Source organism: Saccopteryx leptura, chromosome 2 (genome assembly GCF_036850995.1).
Source record: "Saccopteryx leptura isolate mSacLep1 chromosome 2, mSacLep1_pri_phased_curated, whole genome shotgun sequence".
NCBI classification, from domain to species: domain Eukaryota; kingdom Metazoa; phylum Chordata; class Mammalia; order Chiroptera; family Emballonuridae; genus Saccopteryx; species Saccopteryx leptura.
Window position 1 is genome coordinate 215,874,152 of NC_089504.1, and position 21,067 is coordinate 215,895,218.

The window sequence follows — 21,067 nt, forward strand, 5'->3', positions numbered from 1 at the left end:
AGGGTACCTCCTCCAGGACCTGTGATAGACTTCTCCATTTCAATTCCCCTGTGGTCTAATGTTAAGCCACAGCTCACCATCCAGCAACCTGTGCTGCATTTACTAAGTGTTAATTTACCAAAGTCATAACCAACAAATAAAGTAATTACAGAATAACTCAATTTAAAGTGTTCTGTCAGTATTATAAAATGTTCAAAGAAAAGATTTCAGAATTTTAAAAAGCCTATTGCTGAGATAACACATTTTTCCAGGAGCTAATGAGGATAAACAGTAATCCTTGATGGGCCTCAATCAGTGGCTTTCCCGTCAAACATCCAATTATGGTTGTTTGGGGACAGAACAGACCTTTACCAATCTGAAGGGGGCTGTGCCAGGATTTTACGCAGCTCTCCAACTGCACATAAAAGCCTCCACGTGCACGTGTACGTGCAAAGAACACAACTCCTTGGACAGCCAAGGAGACGTATGTCTGTGTCCTGGGGGACACAGTGGCAGTAGGTGAAGCCACACTGTGCAGAGGACAGACCTCTGCTGAGCTGCCTGGGAAGTCTGCTCCCAGGAAGCTGATAGTGCAGCACACAGTCTGGACTGCTTCTGAGTGCAGCCAAAGCAGAGTGTGAATTCTGCTTGGAGCTTGAAAGGAAGTGCAGTTAAACAGTGATGAAAGGGAGTGTGCTCCCACCTGTGTATCCTTGAGCAGTGCTTTTTGGCTGCACGCAGGATAGCGAATAGCAGCTGAGGGGAAGCACGGACCGTAACTTAATAGTGAGGTGCCTCCCACACTTGACAGCAGCTGCTGAGGCTTTAGGAATAGTGTTTGAGTTTTTTTCTGAAAAGGCTTATTTAGAAATAGATAAGCCTATTCAGAAATAAATTCTAACATCTATGGCCAACTGATTTTCAACAAGGGTGCCAGGACCATCCAATGGGAAAAGATCAGTGTTTTCAACAAATGGTACAGGGACATCTGAATAATCACGTGGGAAGAATGAATTTGGACACCCGCCTGCCACCATACACATATTTAACTCAAAGTATAAACTATAAAGCTCTTAGAAAAAGACATGAAGAAAATCTTTTTGACCTTGGGATAAGCAATGATATCTTAGATCCTGGACTTCAAAATTAAAACTTCGTGTTCCTGCCCTGGCTGGTTGGCTCAGTGGTAGAGCATCTGCCTGGCATGTAGATGTCCTGGGTTTGATTCCTGGCCAGGGCACACAGGAGAAGCAACCAACTGTTTCTTCACCCTTCCTTCCTTCCCTCTCTCCTTTCTATCTCTCTTCCTCTCCCACAGCCAAGGCTCCACTGGAGCAAAGTTGGCCTGGGCACTGAGGATGGTTCCATGGCCTCCACCTCAGGCACTAGAATGGCTCCGGTTGCAACAGAGCAACACCCCAAATGGGCAGAGCATCGCCCCCTGGTGGGCATGCCGGGAAGATCCTGATCCGAGTGCATGTGGGAGTTTGTCTTTCTGCCTCCTCGTTTCTTACTTCAGAGAAAAAAAACAAAACTTCATGTTTCAAAGGACACCATCAAAAAAGTGAAAATACAACCCACAGAATGGGAGACAATATTTGCAAATCATATCTCTGATAAGGAACTGACATCTAGAATATGTAAAGAGCTCTTACAACTCTGTAATAAAAAGACAACCTTACAAAAACTGGGTAAAGGCCTGACTGGGCGGTGGTACAGTGGATAGAGCAAGGTCACCAGTTTTTAAACCCTGAGGCCGCAGGCTTGAGCACGGGCTCATCTAGCTTGAGCACAGGCTCACCACTTAAGCACAGGGTTGCTGGCTTAAGTGTAGGATCATAGACATGATCCCATGGTCGCTGGCTTGAACTCATGGTCACTGACTTGAGCCCCAGGTCACTGGCTTGAGCAAGGGGTCACTTGCTCTGCTGTGGCCCTCCGGTCAAGGCACATATGAGAAAGCAATCAATGAACAACTAAGGTGTTGCAACGAAGAACTGATGCTTCTCATCTCTCTTCCTTACTATCTGTCTTTCCCTATCTGTCCCTCTCTGTGTCTCTATCATACACACACACCACACACAAAAGGGTAAAGGACTTGAATAGATATTCTTCAAAGAAGATATACAAGTGGCCAATAAGCACATGAAAGATGCTCAATGTCATTAGCCACCAGGCAAAAGCAAATTGCAACCATGAGATACCACTTCACAGCCACTGTGATGGTTATAGTAAAAAAACTAACAAAAACACTTGTTTTTGGTGAGGAGGTAGAAACTGGAACCCTCATATGTTGCTGGTGGGAATGTAAAGTCATGTCTCTTTGAAGAATAGTTATTAACTAGTTAGCAGTTTTCATTGGTATAGTTATTTACTTTGCTCCCTCTTCAAATGAAGAGTACAGAAAAATTTTTATATACTCTTTCTGAGATTAGCAGCTCCTCAAAAAGTTGAACAGACTTACCAGATGGCCCAGCAACTCCACCTAGGTCTTTAACCAAGAAAACTGAATACATAGGCACACACAAAACTTACACAATAATTTTCATAGCATTATTATTCACTATTGCCTCAAAGTGAAACAACCCAGATATTCAGCCACAGATAACTGAAAAAACAAACAAACATGCAGTCTATCTACAAAATGGAATACTGTTCAGCCATAAAAAGGAAAGAAGTTCTGATCTTGCTACAAAAATGAATAAACCTTGGGAACATTATTCCCAAGGCACAAAAAGATCACACATAATATGATTCCATTTACATGAACTCTTCAGAATAGGCAAACCACAGACAGACTAGCCTGTAGGCTATGCCTGCCTGGGGTTGAGAAGGGGACAGAATGGGAAATGACTGTTAATGGGGCACATGGATTTGGAATAACAAAAATGTTCTACAATAAGACTATGGCAATGGCTGCACCACTGTCAACATATTATGACCATCAAACTGTACCCTTCGAATGGGTGAACTTCATGGTATACCAATTGTATCTCAAAAAAACTTTTTAAAAAAGTGGTATCCATATATCTGTTCCTCAGAATATCAGTTTTGAAAAGAACAATCCACCATACAGTTTTTCTGGCCTTTTATGCAGCTTCTACAGTTCTGAAGAAAAAATTTTCTATATTCTTCATTTGAAGAAGGAGCAAAAAAGACAATACCAATGAAAACTTCTAACTAGTTAATAATCATCTGTAGTAAACAAACCAGATCAAATTTCTGCAGATTCTCTACCATGTGAACGATTTAATGTTCAGCTGCTATTAACCCATCAAAAAGGTACCTGTTTGTACTAGAGAAAGACAATTTTGCTAGTGATCATGTTTAACACTGAAGCCAATACGAAGAGTTAAAATAAAGGGTCAAACCATATAGATTTTGGTTGGAAAAAAGTATTGCTAATACTAAGAGCTGTCAACATAAACTACTCAAAGTGTTTCAGTAGTAAAAAGAAGAAAAGGAAATACCATAATACTGTGTACAGTTGACCCTTGAAAAATACAGTACAGGTAGGTCCTCTTATACATGGATCTTTTTTCAATAAATGCTGCATTTCTCTTCCTTATGATTTTCTTAGTAAAATTTCTTTTCTCTAGCTTACTTTATTGTAATACAATATATAACACATAACATACAAAATATGTGTTAATCGTCTGTTTATATCATCAGTAAGGCTTCTGGTCAACTGTAGGCTATTTGGTAGTTAAGCTTTAGGGGAATCAAAAGTTGTATGTGGATTTTCGACTGCATAGGAGTGAATGCCCCTAATTCTCCAAGTTGTTCAGGGTCAACTGTATATTTTCATTTTCACTTACCTAACACAAAATCCAATAATCTCACTAGAGAAACAAAAAGAAACCAACTATCTATACTTACCTAGCTGAAGACTACCTTTAGCTCCATGCATAAGGTTATACAAAAATCTTCCCAATATTAAGTAAATTTTATGATTTTTCTGTTTTTCTTTAAGAAAATTAAGACATATCTTTATAATGCAACCCCCGCCCCTCACCCCTGTGTAGTAGCTAATGATCAAGTGGAAGGACTCTAATGAATAGTTCCAGGACATTACTATATCAGCTACAGAAGAGAAGGGAGAAGCAAAAAGAAGTCTTGGGTCTTAATGGTTGTAAACACTCATCTTAGAGCCATCAGCAATAGTGCATGGACTGGTATCAGCAAGTCACCTGAAAAGAACCTGGGTTCAAATACAAATCAGTGATTTAACTACTCCAGGTGTTATCTATTTTCTTTGAACTGTTGCTTCATTATATTGAAAGATTTTGTCTGATTTTTTTATAGTATAAAAAATACGATGCCATCTTTCATTTTCCCACCCTGCACCCCACATATAAAATAATACAAAATAATACAATACATACAAAAAAGTTTTCTAGTTGAAATTCGTAAGTATAGGGCTTTAAGGAGATAGACAGCTGTTCTTCAGAAGCTGGGCGGAATCCCATGGAGAACCGGCCATGCAGTGAAGGGGGAGGCTCTTGTGTCCACATCAGCTCCCAGACAAAGAATACTGATTGCTGGCTGTAGATGTGCTGCAAGAGAGTCAGCTGTCATTGCACAGGGACACAGCCACACTCCACCAACAGTGCATGTGCACCCACACAAGGACACAGCCACACTGTACCAACACTGCACACACACACGGACACAGCCACACTCCACCAACAGTGCACGCACACGCACACACGGACACGGACACACTCCATCAACAATGCACATGCATGCACACACAGAGATACAGCCCCACTCTGTCAACAAAGCATACACACAGGGACAAAGCCCCACTCTGTCAACAATGCACACACACAAGGACACAGCCACACTCCATCAACAATGCACACATACAGGGACACAGCCACACTCCGTCAACAATGCACACACACAAGGACACAGCCACACTCCATCAACAATGCACACATACAGGGACACAGCCACACTCTGTCAACAATACATACACATAGGGACACAGCCATACTCCGTCAACAATGCATACACACAGGGACACAGCCACACTCTGTCAACAATGCATACACACAGGGACAGAGTCACACTATATCAACAATGCACACACACAGGGACATAGCCACACTCCATCAACAATGCACACACACAGGGACAGAGCCACACTCCGTCAACAATGCATACACACAGGGTCACAGCCACACTCCGTCAACAATGCATACACACAGGGTCACAGCCACACTCCGTCAACAATGCATACACACAGGGTCACAGCCACACTCCGTCAACAATGCACACATACAGGGTCACAGCCACACTCTGTCAACAATGCATACACACAGGGTCACAGCCACACTACATCAACAATGCATGCACACACAGGGACAAAACCACACTTTGGCAACAAAGCACTTCCCAGAAAGGGAATCCAGATGAGACGGAGAAGAAGCGATCCCAAACAGCCCTGCTCCGGACAGCCCAGCGTGTGCATTGTTGACAGAGTGTGCCGCACTAAGTCCTACACCCCCAACACTGCCCCCTCTCCTTCCACCTGTCCTTGTCCCTGCAGGAGGTTGTACAAGGTTAATAAAAGACTTTAATTTTTAAAGATTTCATAAGCCTCAGAGCATAGGAGATTAAGAAGCTTACAGAACATTTATTAGTACATAGTATCCCATACATTTCCAAAACCAGAAATGCATCAACTAATTAAAAAGGACATCTGCATTCATGCCAACTACTTTGTATTAAACATTAAGTAAAATGAAGAGCTAGCACCACCTCATGCATGAAGTCCACACCTACAGCAGAGTCACAGACTTGGGTAGCATTTGAAACGGGTCAAATGTTAGTTGGGAAAATCCTTTGAAACTGCTAAAGATCAGGCACCCATTAAGAAAACCTTTGCTCTTCTAAACACTCAGCATTTACTTCTAAAATCCCATGTGACAAGTAAACATAAAACACAAGATTAGGATTCAGCCAGGCAGTGTGAACATGAATATGATCCCCTTACACCACACCTCCTGATTCCTTCCCGGGGCACAGGCAGACATTTAATGACACACAGAATGGAACAGCTACCATCCCATCCACATGAGACTAAGAATAAGTATGTAGTTACAGCAATCCGTGTGTAGGGTAAAACAAGTGTAAGACTTAATTCTTCTAATGAGACGATACCAATCCATTGCCTGATCTCTCCACTGCACCATGCAGCCCGCAGAGTGGGATGAACACACACACACTGCAGCACAGACCTGCGGTTCCAAGCAGTCCTGAGCATGCACTGCTTACTGATCAGCAGCATGCCATTCTCTACATGGAAAGGCTTGATCTAAAACACAGTCATGTCCACCAAAACATTATGGGTGGCTTGGTAATCACACATGTATTCTCATGTGCTCTGTTGAGTTATGCTCGATTTCAGAAGATGGTTACCTGCCGAGATGTCGTGTTCAGCGGTAGTAGCTGCAGGTCAGTACCATCCCTGGTATCTACAAGATCACTGTCTGACAGGTGAAAGTCAAGTTCCGACAAATTCTGGACACAAACTTGAATATACTTCCTAAAGCAGAAAAATAAAAAATATGACTGATATTTAAGAGCTTTATGAAATATACTATGGCTTTGTTAAGAAAACCTTCTCTGGGGAATCAAAAAAATGACATAGTAAAATAAGTAAGAATCACTTGTTACATATGTTCCATCTTTTTATTTCCTAGGTAAAAGGGTCAGAAAATATACACCTTTCTAAGGAGCTGTTTCTGAGGAAAAACAGAGAAAAGAACATTCTGATTCTGATACAATAGTACTGCATGATTATAAATGAGTTCCCTAAATATATACTAGATGACAATGAGTTATGGAGGAAAAAGTAGTGATCAAAAGTAAGGATTACTCACTGAAAAACTAAGTACAGGATTCAGTTTAGTTTCTGTTACATATAAAGAGGAGTTTTGAAAAACTGGTCTTAAAGCAACTCAGGTTCTGCTTATAACTACTTATTTTTTAAATGAAGAAGTTGAATGTTTTATTACTAAATTTCTTGTTTTCCTGAAAAGTTGCTATTTCATTGTAAAAAATAGCACCAGCAAACACAGTCTATTGCAAAATTAAGACAGTAGTATTGTTTGTCATCTAACACTGTAACAACAAAAACTTTTCTCCACTGCTGGTTATTCCCAATGGAAAAATCATTGTTATGACCCAAATCCAGAGAGTGATGTTAAGTACGCTAAAATATTATATAAGACTTAAGATATATATGTTATAAGAATATATACTATCCTTGAAATACATAATTTTATACCTTGATTTTAGCAAAGATAATTTGAATAATTCTGAATATTATAACTGTGGGCTAGCCTAAAAATCATAGGGTGTTGTGAAAAAGATGCACACTGTGTTTAACTGCAATAATTAGAAAATAATGGGGTATTTTCTTCCAGTAGTATTGTTGAATTTCCTTTTTTCATTGGTTTTACTAAAAGTTGCTGTATTAAATATTCTATCTACCACTAGGACAATTATACTAGTTTAAGTTATTTCATACTACTTTATTTAGTGGGGTTCCACTTTCACTCCTCAGTAGATTTTATGTATTTCTCACATCATTCTTCACTCATTGGTTGTCTAGTTCTGAAGAGTTACTAGTGTCATCTTGATCAGCCAACTATCTTCCTAACAAAGTTTACTGACAAGTCCTGGACTTGCTACAGGAGCTTCACTAATTTCTCTTACTTTTCCTGATAGAGGGTGGAGTTCATGAGCAGCTTTCATACTTTCCAAAACACCAAACTCATCTTGTTTGTTCAATTCTGTCCCAATTTCTGGAAGACTACAGTAAACATCTCCCAAAATTTCCTGAGCAGACTGAGGCCAAAACTACTGATGCTTTTAACCATTAACATTTACAGTTCCCTCAATGTAATCTAAAGGGGAAAAAAGCTGCTAGAATAACATTCCACTCTAAATATAGTTCTGCCATTTTTGGTTCCAAATTACCCAAATAACCAATGAATAAAGCAGAAGGGGATGTTAAAATGCGAGGCCAGGCTCACCCAAGCCCAGTGGTTGATGTGAGCATCATCACCTATGGGGACAACTGGACACTGTGTCTCCTGATGCCATGACATATGAAGCACAGGACACCACCTCCAAGATTCCAGCCTTTCCAAAGGCTGACTCTGGATCTAATCAAGCCTCTAGAGCAGCGGTTCTCAACCTTTCTAATGCCGTGACCCCGCAATATAGTTCCTCATGTTGCGGTGACCCCAAACCAAAAAATACTTTTGGTGGCTACTTCATAACTGTAATTTTGCTACAGTTATGATTCGGAATGTAAATATCTGATATGCATTATGTATTTTCCGATGGCTTTAGACGAGCCCGCCGGGGTTGCGACCCACAGGTTGAGAACCGCTGCTCTAGAGAGTGCTTCTGAACTAGCAGCAATTCCCCCACCCCCACCAGGGGACATCAGGCAATGTCTGGAGACATTTTTGGTTGTCACACTGTGGGTGGGCAGGATGGAGAGTGCCACTGGCACGAAGTAGGTGAGCTGTTAACACCCTGCAGTGTGCAGGACAGTGCCCAGAGCAAACGGTATCTGACCCCCAGTGTTAGCAGTGCTGAGGTCGAAAAGGCGTGCTCTAGAGGTTACTAGTGGTTTAGAGGGGAACTAGTTTAAAATACCCAAAAGGATGTGACCAGGCAAATGCAGAATGGTGGGCCTTCTAGAGGATAGCTGACCCTTGTTTGTCAATGGGTCATGGGCTTGAAGATCAGGGAAGGAGGGATAAAAACGGACCTGATGATCACACAGGGACTTGGTTGGATCTTGTATCTCACAAACCAGCTGTACAGAGTCACTACAGAGACAGCTGGGGAGATCAGAGTGTAAACTGAGTGCTAAAGTGGACAATGGCATCATGGTCATGTAAGAAAACATGCTCAAGTTTACCGAGGCCAAGCTCTGAACAGCAAGGGCGTCTATGTCAAAGAGCCAGGGACAGAAGCAGGGCCTCCCTTACCGTGTCCCAGCTGACAGCACAGCATGTGTGGTCCTAAAGGGCACACTGAATGTCAGTGCGATGACAGTGGAGTAGATGGACCATGGGCATTCGATGGACACCTGAAGAGAAACAAAGAGATACCCATTTAGACTACTTACCAATGGCAGAGCCGCCGCCACCACCCATCCAAGTCTGCAGTGGTGTCACTTTCCTACGCGCTTGATGGCTCTACAATTCTTTATTAAAAAGAAAAACTCCATTAAACATATGCACAAACACAGGAGAGACAAATGCTACATACACAATCAAGAAAAATGGACGTGAGACTGGCAGGACATCCAGGAGTCTCCAGAATGGTCTCAGGCTGTGGAGCAAAGGCTGCAGCAAGCAGTACAAGCCTCAGCTCGACACCCTCACACGTATGGTCACGATGACAAACACATTTTTACTGCATAGGAGGTTAGGTCAAAGTGCTTTTCATTACTTATATCCAGATGACACTAGTCACTCATTAACTATTACAAAATGCATTACCCAAACACTTAATCCACACGATGCCAAATGCATAATTGAAGACCAATCAATTTGGGGGCACAGTGTGGTCCAAGCTATTGATTCCTCTAAAGGCAGAAACCAGGCCTCCAGCTTTAATTTATTTCCATGCAACAAACATACTGAACATGGAAAATGCACTTCATTCAGCATGACTGTATGCTCTTGCTGAAATAAACATCATCTTTGTCTCCTGAACTCTGTAAGAGGAAAATTTCAAGTACTGAAAAATAGAAACATTCTTTAGGTCCTGACTGGTGTGATATTCTATGCCATAATCTCTTTGAAATGCACTTTTTTTAAAGTAGTCATTTAAAAACTAAAACAAAAAGCAAAAAACAGTTCACCCATTTCTCTCACCTGCAATCACCAATCTGTTCTCTATATCTACAAGCTTAGTTTCGTTTTGTTATTTTTAGATTTCAAATTTAAGAGATGATACAGTATTCACCTTCCTCTCTGACTTATTTCACTTAGCATAATACCAGAGAGGTCCATCTATGTTTTGCAAATAGCAGGAATTCATCCCTTTTTATGTCTGAATAATATTCCACTGTGTGCACATTTGTGTGTGTTGTGTGTGTCTGTGTGTGTCTGTGTGACTCCTTTATCCATTCATCCACAGATGGACACTTAGGTTACTTTCATATCTTGGCTATTGTAAATAATGCTGCAATGAACATAGGGTGCATATATCTCTTCAAATTAGTGTTTTTGTTTTCTTCAAATAAATTCCCAGAAGTTGGGCTGCATATGGTTGTTCTAGTTTTAATTTCTTGAGGAAACTCCATACTGTTTTCCATAGTAGCTGCACCAATTTACAATCTCACTAACAGCGCACAAGGGTTCCCTTTACTCCACATCCTCACCAACACTTATCTCTTGACTTTTTAATCATTCTAACAGGTGTGTAAGGTGATACCTCATTGTGGTTTTGATTGCATTTCCCTGATTATTACTGATGTTGAGCATCTTTTCATGTGTCTATTGGCCATCTGTATGTCTTTTTTTTTTTTTTGTATTTTTCTGAAGCTGGAAACGGGGAGAGACAGTCAGACAGACTCCCGCATGCGCCCGACCGGGATCCACCTGGCACGCCCACCAGGGGGCGATGCTCTGCCCACCAGGGGGCGATGCTCTGCCCATCTGGGGCGTCGCTCTGCCCCTCCGGGGCGTCGCTCTGCCGCTACCAGAGCCACTCTAGCGCCTGGGGCAGAGGCCAAGGAGCCATCCCCAGCGCCCGGGCCATCTTTGCTCCAATGGAGCCTTGGCTGCGGGAGGGGAAGAGAGAGACAGAGAGGAAGGGGGGCGGGGGTGGAGAAGCAAATGGGCGCCTCTCCTATGTGCCCTGGCCGGAAATCGAACCCGGGTCCCCCGCACGCCAGGCCGACGCTCTACCGCTGAGTCAACCGGCCAGGGCCTGTATGTCTTCTTTAAAAATATATCTATTCAGATCTTCTGCCCATTCTTTAACTGGATTGTTTGTTTTTTGCTATTAAGTTATGAGTTCTTCATATAGTTCAGATAATGCAATTTGCAAATATTTTCTCCCATTTAGTAGGTTGCCTTTTCATTTTGTTGATGGTTACCTTTGCTGTGCAGAAACTTTTTAGTTTGACATAGCCCCATTTGCCTATTTTTTGTTTTGTTGTTTTTGCTTATCATGCCCGCTTCAAAAAATCATTGCCAAGGCCTATGTCAAGGAGTTTACTGCCTATGTTTTCGTCTAGGAGTTTTATAGTTTCAGGTCCTACCTCACATCTTGACTCCATTTTGCATTATTTTTTATGTAAGATAGTGCTCTGGTTTCATTTCTTTGCTTGTGACTATCCAAGATATCCTTTCCCACTGTATGTTCCTGGATGCTTTGTCATAGACTGACCATGTAAGTGTGGACTTATTTCTGGGCTCTCTATTCTTTTTCCAATAACCTATGTGTCTCCTTTTATGCCAATACTATCCTGTTTTAATTACTATCAATTGTAATATACTTGGAAATCAGGGAGTGTGATGCCTCCAGCTTTGTTCTTTCTCAAATTTGCTTTGACTTCCTGGGGTCTTTGTAGTTCCAAAACTTTTAGGACTGTTCTGTTTCTGTAAAAAATGCTATTGGAATTAGACAGGGATTGCACTGAATCTGTATCTTGCTTTGAGTAATACGGGCATTTTCACACTATTAAATCATCTGTCCCATGAGCATGAATTACTTCCTATTTATAGTATTTGTGTCATCTTCATTTTCTTTTATTTCTTCTAGTTTTCAATATACAGATTTTTAACCTTCTTATTCTTTTGGATGCAACTGTAAATACTGTTTCTTAATTTCTCTTTCTCATAGTTCATAATTAGTGCATTAGAAATGCAAGTTTTATATACTGAATTTGTTTCCTGCATTCATTTATTATTGTCTTTTTAGTCTCTCTTATTTCCGCTCTAATATTTGTTATTTCCTTCCTTCTACTGCTTTGGAATTTCTAGTCTCTTGAAATGCAAAGCTAGGCTGTTTGAGACTTCCCTTGTTTCTTAAGGTAGGCAATATCATGAACTTTCCTTTTAGAACTGCTAATGCTGTAGCTCAGGGGTAGTTAACCTTTTTATACCTACCGCCCACTTTTGTATCTCTTCCACAGTAATGGTGATTTATAAAGTAGGGAAGTAACTTTACTTTATAAAATTTATAAAGCAGAGTTACAAGTTAAAGCATATAATAATTACTTACCAAGTACTTTATGTTGGATTTTTGCTAAGTTTGGCAGAATAAATCTTTATAAAATAATTTACTATAGTTAAATCTTTTTATTTATACTTTGGTTGCTCTGCTACCGCCCACCATGAAAACTGGAATGCCCACTAGTAGGTGGTAAGGACGAGGTTGACTACCACTGCTGTAGCCCATAAGTTTGGGTATATTACATTTCTATTTTCATCTGTCTCAAGGCATTCTTTTAGTTTCTCTTTTGATTTCTTCTTTGACCCACTGATTGTTCAGTAACATGTTAATCTCCACATATTTGTGAACTTTTCCATTTTCTTCATGTAATTAATTTCTACTTGCATACCATTGTGGTTGAAAAAGATGCCTGATATAATTTCAGTGCTCTTAAATTCAGTAAGACTTATGGCCTATTATGACCTACCTTGGAAATATTCCATGTGCACTTGAGAAAGTGTATTCTTTTCTTTTACTGGGGTATTAAAGTTCCCTACTATTGTATTGCTGCTTACTTCTCCTTGTATGTCTGTCAATATTTGCTTTATATATCTAAGTATTCCTATGTTGGTTGCATAAATGTTTGTAAATGTTTTATCTTCTTGTTGCATTGATCCCTTTATCATTATGTAATGCCCATCTTTGTCTCTTATTACAGTCTTTGTTTTATTTTTTTTTTATTACTTTTTTTTTTTTTTGTGATGGAGGCAGAGAGAGACAGAGAGAAGGACAGACAGGAAGGGAGAGAGATGAGAAGCATCAATTCTTCGTTGTGGCACCTTAGTTGTTCATTGACTGCTTTCTCATATGTGCCTTGAAAGGGAGGGGGGGCTTCAGCAGAGCGAGTGACCCCTTGCTCAAGCCAGTGACCCTGGGCTCAAGCTGGTGAGCCTTGCTCAAGCCAGATGAGCCCGCACTCAAGCTGGCGACCTCAGGGTTTCGAACCTGGGTCCTCCACATTCCAGTCCGACACTCTATCCACTGTGCCACCACCTGGTCAGGCCAGTCTTTGTTTTAAAGTCTACTTTGGGCCTGCCCTGTGGTGGCACAGTGGATAAAGCATCAGCCTGGAATGCTGAGGTCGCTGGTTTGAAACCCTGGGCTTGCCTGGTCAGGGCACATACGGGAGTTGATGCTTCCTGCTCCTCCCCCTACCCTTCTCTTTCTCATTCACTCTCCCCCCACCTATCTAAAATGAATAAATAAAGTCTACTTTGTCTGAAATAAGCAGAGCTACTCCAGTTATCTTTTGGTTTCCACTTATATGGAATGTCTTTTTCCATCCCTTCACCTTCAGCTTGTGTGTGTCCTTACATCTAAAGTAAGTCTGTTATAGGCAGCATATAGATGGGTCTTGATTTTGTCCATGTGGCCACTCCATGTCTTTTGATTAAAGAATTTAGTCAATTTACATGTAAAGTAATTACTGATAAATGTGTTCTTATTGCCATTTTGTGATATTTTTAGCGGGCTTTTTTTTTTTTTTTAGTTCCTATGTTTTCTTCCTTTGTGGTTTGATGACTTTCTTTAATGGTATCCTTAGATACCTTTTGTGTACTTACTATAAGTTTTTGCTCTGTAGTTACCATAAGGCTTCTATATAACAGCTTATATTTATAACAACCTATTTTACCTTGATAATTAAGTTTGATTATATGCTAAAGCTCAGCATTTTTACTTTCCACCCCCAAATTTGTTTTTTATGTCAGAGTTTATGTTTTTTTTTAATCTTGTGTCTTCCTTAATTATTGTAATCATTATTAGTTTCACTTTTATTTTTTAACTTCATAGTAGCTTTATAAGTGATTATTCCAGTACCTTTACTATATATTTACCTTGCAGTGAGATTTATTCTTTCATGTGTTGTTACTAATTAGTGCTCTTTCTTCTCATCTTAAAAAAGTCCCTTTAATATTCTTTGTAAGGCAGGTTTCGTGGTGAAAAACTCCTTTAGCTTTTGCTTCTCTGTAAAACTCTTTACTCTTTCCTTCAATTCTGAATGATAGATAACTTTGTCAGGCAGCATATCCATGGCTGGAAGTTTGATATTTTTCAGCCCTTTGAATATAGTGACCCTCCCTCTGGCCTGCAAAGTTTCTGATGAAAAATTTGATAGTGTCCTAGGGGTTCCTTTGTATATAATAAGCTGATAGTCTCTTGCTGCTTTTAAGATTCTCTCCTTGTCTTTAATTTTTGACATTTTAATGAGAATGTGTCTTGATATGGATCTCTTAAGAGTTCATTTGGAACTCTTCAGACTTCCTGGATCTGGATGTCTGTTTTCCAGGTTAAGGGAATTTTCAGTCATTATTTCTTCAAATAAGATTTATACCCCTTTCTCTCTCTTCTCCTTCTGGGAGCCCTATAATGCAAATGTTAGTCTGTATGATGTTGTCACAGAAGTCCCTTAAGCTATCTTTACTTTCTTTCATTCTTTTTTCTTTTTGCTTCTTTGAGTGGATGATTTTCACTACTTTGTCTTCAGGCTATCAGATCCTTTCTTCTGCTCCATCTAGTCTGCTGCTGAACCCTTCTAGTGGACTTTTCAGTTCAGTTATTATATTCGTCAGCTCTGTGACTTCCACTTGGTACTTTCTTTTATTTCTCATCTCTTTGTTGAAGGTCTTACTGTGTTCATTTCTTCCTTTCTCATCACTTTGGCAAGCATCTTTATAAACATCACTTTTAACTCTTTATTGGGTAAATTACTTATCATCCTATCATCAAAGTTTTTTCCGAAGTTTTCTCTTCTTCTTTCCTTTGTAACATATTCCTACGTCTCTTCATTTTGCCTGACTCACTGTGTTGGTTTCTGTGTAGTAGATGAAACACCACCTCTCTCATCCTGAAGGGATGGCCTTGTGTAGGAAGTGAACCTTGTCATTCAACCCTGGCTCAGCTCTTGGTTGTCTCTCAAATCTTTGTGCTTTTCCAAGCAGCCATTTTATTTTTAATAACTCCCAGTTATTGTCTGCCAAGAACTGTCAGTGTCCCAAAGAGGAGGATCTCACCACCTAAATTCATGCTGACTACAAAGTCAGGCCCTTAGACAGCAGCTTTCAAAAGTATGCAAATATAGACAGTCGTATGGAACCACAAGAATACCCTTCTACACCTGGGCTGGTCAGAAGCCCTTGGAACCAATATCTGTGTTACAGGACACAGACACACCTAGAATAAGCACAATGCTAGGCAACACATTCCATGAGCTGATGGGCTGTGGATATGAGACCAAAGTCATGGATCTCTCATAAAAATACCAACATCAAAGCAGAGCTTTCTTCTTGCTAAGTTTGACACATTTCAGTGGACAGAAACTAAAGCATACCAAGACACAGAACTACCTCCAGACTAATCACCAACACAAATGGACTATGACCAAGTTACCTCCCCTAAGCAAATACTCTATCTTCTCATAGTAAACTGTCCTCCTTCCCTCTTGAGTTGGACAGAAGTTAGAGCCTATTTATCTTTGTTTTTTTTGTATGTATCCCCACCTAAGAAGGGATGACTCAGATATAAGTGCTAAACCCAACAAGAGCTTGTGGTCTCAGAAACTGGAAGTCTGCCCATTCAGCAGAAGTCATCTCTATGTACTATCTTTCAGAACAAGCAGGACATGCAGAGGCTGCCAGCACAGGCTGAGCAGTCCCCACCCCTCCTTACTTTGTGGTCCATGGTAGCCATGTAGTGGCCAGCTTTCTGTGTGTCCTTATGCTTCCTCTGGGCCTCTGTCATCCCCAGCATGTTGCTCTCCACTCCAGTTGCTGGAGCTGAAGGTAAAGACAGAACTTCCAGTTCAAATTCGATCATGTGGTACGCAGGTGCAGCAGGCAGACTGATGCTTGTGACCTTGTCAGATGACTGAACCCGGAGTGATGCATCAGAAGCCTTTTCTAAGAAAAATAGAAAAAGTCACTTCTAACACATTCCATCTGTTTCCTTGTTCCTTTTTTCTTCTAGTAGGTGATGGGCCCAGCAGTTTCAACCCAACTCTTGCTGATCCTATGCACATAAAAGCATGTGTCCAGAAAAGATTAAGGTGGGACTGAAGAGGCAGGAAAATCAGGAACAAAACCCCCTAAAACAGAGTAACACTGCATGAAAGCCAGCTGGTCAGAGGCTAGAAAACTGTCATTATGCTCAGTTTGAATACAAAAAAGAAACACTTCCTACATGGCCTGCCCAAGTACTATGTGTGTCCTTGCACAAAATGCTCACAGTCTGTTACAATGCCAGACCAACTTCCTCTCAGAAACAGAGCAGCATCCTCCCCTCCATTCCTCATGGCTAGGTATCAGGGGAGACAAGACTTTAGGGCTTCTGACCAATGCCTAAAAAGGCTAATTTACTTTTGCTTTTTGGTGAGGAGATTGGGAGGGTTGAAGAAGGCTGAAGGCCCACAGGGTGTTACCATCAAGCATGGGCCTATGCTGCATCACAAGTCCTAGCAAGGTCAGCACTGCCTGGCCACTGAGCACCTGAGTGGCTCTCAATTTATCTTCCCCACAGGTAACGCCCCATCGAGAGGCAGGCTCACTGTCCACCCAAGGCAGGAAGCTGCCATGAAAGAGCCATAGGCAGAAGCAGGCCTCAGATGCTAACAAGATGAGAGGGATGACAGCTCCTTACATCCTCATGGTGCACAATTGCGAGTCCACTTGTGCCACCTTACCTCTTGTGTTAGAGTAGATCACTGCTCTGTTCTCTGCATGACACAAGATAAGCATGGCTTCCACATTGCTGAGCTGGAGGCTGTCTCCATTTTTTACTGTATAATGGCCAGTAGTGACAGTGAACTTGACCTTCTGAGGAATACCAGCCAAAAGACTATCTAAAAGAAAAAAGACTGCAATTAGCATCTCTCAACCAAAAATACCATGGAGGACCAACTAAGAGGCTAAAAAACACTGTTTCTTCTACTAGAAATGATTTTGTTCACTTTAGATGTTCCTCAAATTCAATGTTTCCACACTTTTCAACTCAATTATATGGACTTCAGAGTTGAGGAGCCCTTGCTGGAAACAAGAGAATCTGTGAGCCTGAGGGGATCTTATCACCACCTTGGTTTAAAGCAGGGGTCTCAAACTCGCGGCCCGCCGAACAATTTTGTGCAGCCCGCAGACTAATCCACGAAGTTCAATATATTTTGGATAAAATTAAGTAAGCCTAGGGGCCTTCTTGTATTTTTCATTTCTCTAGCATCCTAGCTAGATATTAGCTTAGTTAACAGCAGTTGTGATGCGAACTACAGTTTCTGGTCGTTTTGTGACACTGAGTAAACTGCATGTACGATTGTGCTTGTTGTACTAATTTTTTTTTGTTTTCAACTGCAGTGAGAAAAGTGTTGCGTAACAGTTGCCTTTTGTAGACCTAGTGCGGCTCGCCGAACGGCTGTGATCTTGCTCTGCAGCCCACATACTGAGTTGAGTTTGAGACCCCTGGTTTAAAGAGTCAGGGATCCTGTTGGCAACCATGTCTATGAAGGGCTCAAATTTTACCTGCTAATAAGTTAGTAAAAGAGAATCAGATAATGACACTAAAGAACAGAGTGATGAAACTGCATGTGCTATTGCTACTCAGAATTTTCTCCGGCTGTTTCAGGTTAGGCCTTCAAGATCTTTGGTTTAAAAACAGCTCAGTTTTTAATAGTATGGCTGCTGGTTTCTCCTACATGGAAATGAGCTGAGGTTTCTAAGAATCCAGGGAAGGTAAGAATAAAGAAGGCAAAAGATAAAAAACAAGAAGGAAAAATAAACAGATGAGACAAAGGAATGGAGAAGGCGCAGGGCAAGAGAGGGAGTGAAGGGCCGCAGGACGGGCAAGGGAACGGCTGGCTGGTCTCCCTGGGTAGTTTTCAGGAGGCCCTCCCAGGAACCAAGTTAAAGCCTTTTCCACAAAAGGTTCTCTGACTGGAATCATTTGAGAGATTGTTGTTGTGTTCAGCATCAGAGGGCCTTTCCTCGTGGCCATGGAAGAAGTAAGTGAGCAGAAAAACAGCACAGGAGGTTAGACAAAATGCTTTTTCCCTTGATTGTTTTTCCAATGGAAGAAACAAGCCAATAAATACATTGTTTCAGTATAAACAACTGAAACATTCACTCATTACTGTTTTAATTAAGTGATGTGTGGTTTTAAATCATTTGTTTACACCAATTCCTTCCAATTTTAGGGTGTAACAAAAAGGACAGCAGCTTTGAATTTCTCAAATGCAATGTGAGGGGATCAAGTTTACTTAACACTTTCAGAGGAAAAAATCTTTTGATCAGAAATAAAGAATGTACCTAAATCTAGCCTTTAGCCTTTGAAATGACATTCTAAATAGGAAATTATATTTACTTAAGTTCTCTGCAGTAGACATTAACTGATAGCTAATTTTTCTTCTATTTTTCTTATGTTTGGATACACCATGTTTATTAAACATAAAAGTTAGCAATCACAGAAAAAAAGCATTCAATGAACAGAAGCGTCACAGTCAGCTGGATCCCAGGCAAAATTTCCTTGATGCTACCCAAAACATCTCTTACAGAAGAATTACAGCTACAACATAACGGCAGTCTGATGGTGCAGAAAGCCCTGCTTTCATGTGACTCCTTCCCAAAAGAGTAATGGGCAACCCAGAACCATCACAAATCTAGCTTTGTACAGCCCACTCACCGGCCAGTGGCTCCACATGCAACTGAGGCTCCTGGGAATACACGTCGTACTGGGCCAGCGGGTAGAGGTGTGGAAGGACAAAGTACACCGGGCCTGCTGAGGCGCACAGCTGCCGCAGCGTGTACGTTCCAGGCTCCTTGGCCTAAGGTCAGATTAAGCACTGAGAAAGTCATCACCACTAGCATAATTGTGAGCACTCTAAGAGCAGCTGGACCATAATCTCTGAAATGATCATCTCTCTTACCCTCTTCATCCCACTGCTCTGTGCTCACACATCTACATGCAGGCTGTTCAAAGGGGCCTAAGACTCTCTCAGTTAATGTCCTTCTGGGTAAATGGGACTTAAATTTGACTTTATGCTTCTAATAATCTATTTTCAATTTAACACACTTTATTTGTGGCATTCTCTTCTGAATGGAGCTCTTCAGCATGAGACAAAAGACCTGCTCTCAGACTAGTCTAAAACAAATGTAACAAACATCTGTCCTTCATGCTGGCAACATCCTTGGTTAATGGGACTTCTAGGACACTAACCACTGAAAAAATACATGCGTCACAGTGCATCAGAAGCAACTGTTTTGACATCCATGCAGCTGTGAAAGGTTTTCCATAAAGTATAACAGGAAAGGATGCCACCTTCTTTGAAATCTCAGTTTAACAGATGAAGGTGTATTTTAATATAAAGGCAAAAAACCTAAATATAGTGAAAACACAATTCTGTTAAGAATTTCATTCAGAATTGATCAACTGCCTTTAAACTGTATAAGTATAAAATAATGTTTATCTGTCAGTCTATTTTTCTTTAAGGATAAAAAAAACCCAGGGTTAAAAAAACAGAGGCCTCCACTTGACTCTCACCATACTTCAGACAATTCTTGCAAGCCAACACCCCTTGCTGACCACCAATGAAGTCAACTCCCCTAATACATACCTGCGTCCTGAACATTACTGTATTGGCCCCTGGTTCCAGAGTTACACCTCCACACTTCAGCACATGGGCCCCCTCCTCCAGAGCTACCCCTGAGGGTGTGTCCAGAGCAGAGCTGCTTTCCTGCCTTCTCAGGAGCATGTGAACGTTTTTGCATATAATCCCTGTGGTGTTCAAGGAGTTATCAGAAGGGCTTCTCTCAAACATCTCATACAACTCCAGAGCTGGTAAACTATTTTGGGATGTGGAGAAAGGCAAGGTCTCCATTGGAAAGTTAATGATCCCGTTGGACGTCTTATGCTTGGTAAGCCATTCGGCAGTCTTCCGATAGCTGTTTTTCTCAATGCTGAAGTGGACATTGATGGCAATCTGCTCCACATGGACAGGAACAGGCATCTGACTGCACACAGTTATCTCCACAGACAAAATACCACCCACGTGGACCACGGCATTGGAGGGGGTAAAACGGAGATCTCTCAGGTGTGCAAAAGAATGCATAGGAAGTACGACTTTGTGACCTGCAAATACATATCACCACATTTTTCTTCCCAAGTCACACTTCTAGAAGATGCAGAGGCAGCAGGACCCTGGTGACCACTGAGCCAGCGGAAGAATGCTCAACATGAGACGCAAGAAGCTCTGAAGTTCAAATGAGAGTTTAAAACTGCCCAACCTCATACCTTCTTCACATACCAGAGTTATTTTGTCAAAAGAAGAACATAATTGCATGCCTATATAACCCCTGGAAATCACAAAATCTGAAGAAATCAAGGTTTCTAAGTTCTGTTTTGACAAACCAAAGAGAACTACACATCAACTCCTCAATTTCAAAACATTTTTAAATAGTTCACTTCCTACAGCTGTTTCAAGGATCTCCACCACTTTCCACCTACATAATGAAATTCCTGAATGCAGATGCCCAACCACCCGTACCCACCCCTGTATATCTGTAAACAACCCCGGTGTTTGCTAGCCCATGACATCAGCTCCTGGAGCAGGAAGTCCTGCCTCCCGAACTGCAGAGGCAGTCCAGTCCCAGCCCCACAATCCCAAGTGAGAAGAACCCACTGCTCTCTCCAATCCCCTTCCACAAGCACCTGGTTTGTTTTTTAAAAATCCACAGGGCTGCCAGACTGAGCAGTAGTATCTATACAAGACTAATCAACTAAAGGATTTGCCAACATTGATACTATCACACAAACTCACACACGCAAACAAACAAGCAAAAAAAAAAAAAAA

General features: G+C 41.2%; 1 protein-coding gene across 2 annotated transcripts in view; it reads right to left on the minus strand.

Annotated features, from left to right (window-relative positions):
• TRAPPC10 (trafficking protein particle complex subunit 10) overlaps positions 1–21,067 on the minus strand; it is a 92,691-nt gene that overhangs the window by 7,207 nt on the left and 64,417 nt on the right. Inside the window, exons 14-20 of one of the 2 annotated variants that reach the window (XM_066370056.1) lie at positions 19,832–20,346; positions 18,901–19,042; positions 16,919–17,077; positions 15,910–16,016; positions 9,000–9,100; positions 6,406–6,532; positions 4,365–4,535 (exon numbers count right to left, since the gene is read on the minus strand). In XM_066370056.1, coding sequence (XP_066226153.1) covers positions 4,365–4,535; positions 6,406–6,532; positions 9,000–9,100; positions 15,910–16,016; positions 16,919–17,077; positions 18,901–19,042; positions 19,832–20,346 — 1,322 coding nt within the window. Of the gene's footprint in view, positions 1–4,364; positions 4,536–6,405; positions 6,533–8,999; positions 9,101–15,909; positions 16,140–16,918; positions 17,078–18,900; positions 19,043–19,831; positions 20,347–21,067 lie in introns of both variants that reach the window. The other variant, XM_066370055.1, reaches the window with a different exon arrangement.